The sequence below is a fragment of the Leptonychotes weddellii genome, chromosome 13 (genome assembly GCF_054177405.1).
Source record: "Leptonychotes weddellii isolate Sample4059 chromosome 13, ASM5417740v2, whole genome shotgun sequence".
NCBI lineage: Eukaryota > Metazoa > Chordata > Mammalia > Carnivora > Phocidae > Leptonychotes > Leptonychotes weddellii.
The window spans coordinates 4,489,666-4,495,665 of NC_138381.1; the positions used below are offsets into that span (position 1 = coordinate 4,489,666).

The 6,000-nt window shown below is 36.7% G+C and overlaps 2 protein-coding genes across 2 annotated transcripts in view; both read right to left on the minus strand.

Moving 5' to 3' along the window:
* Nucleotides 1-733, minus strand: part of TIMM21 (translocase of inner mitochondrial membrane 21) — a 68,373-nt gene extending 67,640 nt beyond the window's left edge. The window contains exon 1 of the mRNA XM_081801019.1: nt 722-733. The gene's annotated coding sequence lies outside the window, so the exon portion shown is untranslated. The remainder of the gene's footprint in view (nt 1-721) is intronic.
* Nucleotides 734-5,631: 4,898 nt separating this feature from the next.
* The window catches only part of LOC102750247 (peptidyl-prolyl cis-trans isomerase-like 3), a 912-nt gene continuing 543 nt past the window's right edge, over nt 5,632-6,000 (minus strand). Inside the window, exon 2 of the mRNA XM_081800937.1 lies at nt 5,632-6,000. This exon is cut by the window's right edge and continues 15 nt beyond it. Within this exon, the coding sequence (XP_081657063.1) occupies nt 5,830-6,000 (171 nt within the window). The 3' untranslated portion in view covers nt 5,632-5,829.

The window sequence follows — 6,000 nt, forward strand, 5'->3', positions numbered from 1 at the left end:
GATAAATCACTGCTCCTGTGATTTGCAGAACTACCTCTTAGCCTACTAGCTCTGTAGACCATGTGGCATAGGGAGGATGAGATTAGGAGTTGGGAGAGCCTGTCTGTCTCTGAGAAGTAAAAAAGAAATGGGTAGTTAAACACTAACCTATGCAGATGACCTTTTCACTTATTATGCCCTATAGCTTAAGATACAAGATAAAGATAAATTGAGATCATGTGGTATTACTATTTAGAACAAAAGCTAAGAAGCAGCTAAGGGGCATGACAAATATGAAGTCAGGTAATTGATAAATGACTCCTGCTTGAAAAGCTAATGAGATAATTTCCCTAATACGTTGCATTCCTACAATCTCAGAATTTTAGGGTTTGGTGAAAAAAGCTTTGTCTACTTTCTTCCTGTTGAGGGAACTGACCTTTCTGTGGATGTTGACAAAAATTTAATTCCAATAGCCAGTGGTCATGAAAACAAACACCTGTTGTCAGGAGACCATGAGAGCAAGGATTTGGTGTAAATGCACTTCCCTTCCCAAACTGGAGACAACACAGGGTTGGGGCTTCCCTAGGGCAAGGTGCACATGTGAAGGCGAATCTGTTTGCTCTGATAATCATCCCTATGCAAGCATTGTTTTTATTTTAAAAAGGGCTGTGTGACATCCATTTTCCTGTACTGATGTACATGTTAGCAAGCCCAACTTGTGACATGCTGGACAGTTAATTAGGACACAAGGGTGAGGCTGCTGCCCCTATCCAGTGCCACTTCACCTTATGAAAGAATGCCTACAGGCCTTATTTTTTCCTCCCCAAATTGAAATAGACATCTTAGATTGTCATGGAGTATAAAAGCAATGCATCCTTTTTGTAAGAGGCTTAAAAAGTACAAAACGAAGTACAACGGGGAAAATAAAAATCACCTTCAAAGGGTGTAGATATAAATGATATTAACAATGAAAAAAAGGACAAAAGTACTGATATGACAGAAATTGAAAATATGAGGGGATAATGAACTAATTTATTCAATGGAAAACAAAGAAAACTAATGCTTTTTAAGAAAAGTACAACAAAAATTGATTTAATAAGAAATAGAACATGTGAATGAAATAAAATTGTTAAAGAGATTCAGTAATCAAAACCCTATATATTAAAAAACCCTCACTAAGTTTAAAGAATTTAAAACTGATTTTTCACTTTATGTTCAGTAAGGACCAGATAATACCAACATTTTGCCAACTGTTCTGGAGCATGTGAAAACAGAATGTTCTCCAATTCATTTTTAAACAATTTAAAATCTTTTTAAAGTTGTAAATTATAACACATATAGAAAAGCTGTATAAAGGAAAAATGTACAGATTGATGAACTATGATTCAAAACCCTGCATAACACCCCCCCCCCCATACTGCCCTCACCCCACAGGTCCCCAGGTGCCTTTCCAATAAAAATTTTCTCTCTTTTCTCTAAAGACAACCACTATCCTGACTTTTAGGTTATCACATCCTTATTTTTCTCCATACTTTAATAATTGAAGTATGCATTCCTAAATGCCTTAATTTTGCCCATTAGTGAACTTTGTGTAACTGTTTTGGATAGAAGTCTGACGTAGTGCAGGAAGGCTGGAAAAGGGAAAAAATGATTAGAAAGGAATACTCAAACTGTTATTTGCAGATGATACGATTTTCTACCTCAAAACCCCAAACTAACCCGTTGGAAGAATATTAAAATTAGAGACTTCATCCAAGCTTCTGCATAAAATATCCATGTGTAGAAATCAATTTCTTTTAAAAATCAATAATTAGAAAGTTTAATTAAATCATGTATTATTTGTAATTGCCAAAAATCTACCCAAAACCTAAACAAACAACTCTATGGCCCTTGGGAACAAACTCAATGAAGAATATATAAGACCTTTATGGAGAAAACATAAAACTTTCTGAAAAGACATTAAAGAAAATGTAAATAAGTAGAGACCATTTTTGTAGAGGGAAAGACTTACTCTAACAATGTCAGTTCCCAATAAGTTAATCTATGAATGCGATCTAATTGGAACCTCACTGCAAAAATGTTTTACACTTAATAAGAATTAAAAAGCCATATGGATGGGCGCCTGGGTGGCTCAGTTGGTTAAGCAACTGCCTTCGGCTCAGGTCATGATCCTGGCGTCCCAGGATCGAGTCCCGCATCGGGCTCCCTGCTCAGCAGGGAGTCTGCTTCTCCCTCTGACCCTCCCTCTCACTCCCTCTCATGCTCTCTGTCTCTCGTTCTCTCTCTCGCAAATAAATAAAATCTTAAAAAAAAAAAAGCCATATGGAAAACTGTAGGACTAAGAACGGAGAAGACAATTTTGAGGAAGAAGCTAGCAGACATACTTTTAAGAATTATTTTGTAACCGTAGTAATTAAAACAGTGTGAAATTAGCTCAAGGGTAGAATATTGATTTACAAACACACAAAGTTGGGAACCCAGAAACAAAATCATGCATAATGGAAACAATTTATGGCAAGGTAGAATTGTAGTTCAAATGGGAAATGATGGACTCTTCATTAAATGGTGCTAGGACCATTGGAGAACCATATGCAAAAGATTAAAATTAGACTCCCTATTTGGGAGAAAGGACCCAATAAATAAAATCATGAATGAAAGAGGAGAGATCACAACCAACACTGAAGAAATACAATTATAATAATATAATTGTATGCCAACAAATTAGGCAATATGGAAGAAATGGATAAATTCCTAGAAACATGTAAAATACCAAAACTGAAATAGGAAGAAATAGAAAACCTGAACAGACCCATAACTAGCAAAGAAATTGAATCAGTAATAAAAAATCTCCCAACGAACAAGAGTCCAGGGCCAGATGGCTTCCCAGGGGAATTCTACCAAACATTCAAAGAAGAAGAATACCTATTCTTCTGAAACTGTTCCAAAAAATAGAAATGGAAGGAAAACTTCCAAACTAATTCTATGAGGCTAGCATTACCTTGATCCCAAAACCAAACAAAAATCCCACTCAAAGGGAGAATTACAGACCAATATCCCTGATAAACATGAATGCAAAAATTCTAAGATACTAGTTGATATGATCCAACAGTACATTAAACGGATTATTCACCATGACCAAGTAGGATTTATTCCTGGGCTGCAGAGGTGGTTCAACATCCACAAATCAATCAACATGATACACCACATTAATAAAAGAAAGGATAAGAACCATATGATCCTCTCAATAGATGCAGAAAAAAGTATTTGACAAAATACAACATCCTTTCTTGATAAAAACCCTCCACAATGGAGGGATAGAGGGAACATACCTCAACATCATAAAAGCCATATATGAAATACCCACAGCGAATATCATCTTCAATGGGGAGAAACTGAGAGGTTTTCCCCTAAGATCAGGAACATGACAGGGATGTCTACTCTCACTGCTGTTGTTCAACATAGTCCTGGAAGTCCTAGCCTCAGCAATGAGACAACAAAAAGAAATAAAAGGCATCCAAATTGGCAAAGAAGAAGTCAAACTTTCATTCTTTGCAGATGACATAATATTCTATGTAGAAAACCTGAAAGACTCCACCAAAAAATTGCTAGAACTGGTACAGGAATTCAGCAAAGTTGCAGGATATATAATCAATGCACAGAAGTCTATTGCATTTCTATACACTAACAATTAAGCAGCAGAAAGAGAAATCAAGGAATTGATCTTGCTCACAACTGCAGCAAAAACCATAGGATACCTAGATATAAACCTAACCAAAGAGGTAAAAGATCCGTACTCTGAAAACTATAGAACACTTAATGAAAGAAATTGAGGAAGACACAAAGAAATGGAAAAACAATCCATGCTCATGGGCTGGAAGAACAAATATTGTTAAAATGTCTATACTACCCAAAGCACTCTACACATTCAGTGCAATCCCTATCAAAATAACACTGGCATTCTTCACAGAGCTGGAACAAACAATTCTAAAATTTATATGGAACCAGAAAAGACCCCAAATGGTCAAAGTAATGTTGAAAAAGAAAACCAAAGCTGGAAGCATCACAATTCTGGACTTCAAGCTGTATTACAAAGCTCTAATCACCCTGAGAGTATGGTACTGGCACAAAAACAGACATAGATCAATGGAACAGAAATGGACCCTCAACCCTATGGCCAACTAATCTTTGACAAAGCAGGAAAGAATGTCCAATGGAAAAAAGACAATCTCTTCAACAAATGGTGTTGGGGAAAACTGGGCATATACATGCAGAAAAATGAAACTGGGCCATTTTCTTTTCTTTCTTTTTTTTTTTTAAAGATTTTATTTAATCATTTGACAGAGAGAGCACAAGCAGGGGGAGCAGCAGGCAGAGGGAGAAGGAGAGAGCCCAATGTGGGGCTCAAAACTAGACCATTTTCTTACACCATACACAAAAATAAATTCAAAATGGATGAAAAACCTAAATGTGAGACAGGAATCCATCAAAATCCTAAAGGAGAACACAGGTAGCAACCCCTTTGACCTTGGCTGCAGCAACTTTTCGCTAGACACATCTCCAGAGACAAGGAAAACAAAAGTAAAAATAAACTATTGGGACTTCATCAGGATAAGAAGCTTTTGCACAGCAAAGGAAATAGTCGACAAAACCAAAAGACAACCTATGGAATGGGAGAAGATATTTGCAAATGTTTTATCAGATAAAGGACTAATATCCAAAATCTATAAAGAACTTATCAAACTCAACACCCAACAACCAAAAAATCCAGTCAAGAAATGGGTAGAAGACATGAACAGACATTTCTCCAAAGAAGACATACAGATGGCTAACAGACTCATGAAAAAGTGCTCAACATCACTTGGCATCAGTGAAATACAAATCAAAACTACAATGAAATACCACCTGACACCAGTCAGAATGGCTGAAATGAACAGCTCAGGAAACAATAGATGTTGGTGAGGATGCAGAGAAAGGGGAACCCTCCTACACTGTTGGTGGGAATGCAAACTGGTGCAGCCACTCTGGAAAACAATATGGAGTTTCCTCAAAAAGTTAGAAACCCACAACCCAGCAATTGCACTACCAGGTATTTATCCAAAGGACACAAAAATAGTGATTTGAAGGGGCACATGCACCCCAATGTTTATAGCAACAATGTCCACAATAGCCAAAATGTGAAAAGAGCCCAGATGCCCATCAACTGATGAATGGATAAATTCCACACATACAATGGAATATTATTCAGCCATCAAAAAGAATGGAATCTTGCCATGTGCAACAATGTGGATGGAACTAGAGGGTATTATGCTAAGCCAAATAAGTCAGAGAAAGACAAATACCATATGATTTCACTCATATGTGGAATTTAAGAAACAAAACAGATGAACATACGGGAAGGGAAGGAAAAATAAAATAAGATAAAAACAATAGGGAGGCAAACCATAAGAGACTCCACTATAGGAAACAAACTGAGGGTGGCTGGAGGGGTGGGTTGGGGGTGGGGTAATTGGGTGGTGAGCTTTAAGGAGGGCATTGGTTGTAATGAGCACTGGGTGTTATATGTAACTGATGAATCACTGAATTCTACCTCCAAAACTAATAATACAGTATTTATGTTAACTAAATCAAATTTAAGTAAAAAATTAAAAAAAATTTTTTTTTAATAGTAAAAAATATGCTTTAATAATGGGAATAAAAGCTGTTTGGGCCCCCACGGTACCACCAACTCATAGAAGATCTTAGCTATAAACAGGCAGAAGGATGATGTAATCTTTCAACATAGTTAAAACTGGGTAAAGCACAATAGGTGTGTTCCTTGAATAGTCTGCCAAATATTTTTCCAGATTATAGCTATTGTGCAAATGGATTGGCATGAATAGTTATGTCCTTAATGTGTACATCATTAAGAGGTCGATAGGTCTTCTCATTTACTGGTAACTTCTCCAATTCATCCAGAGTCTCCAGACCATCTATTACCTTTCCAAATACTGTGTATTTCATGTCCAAATGTGGCTGCTTGCC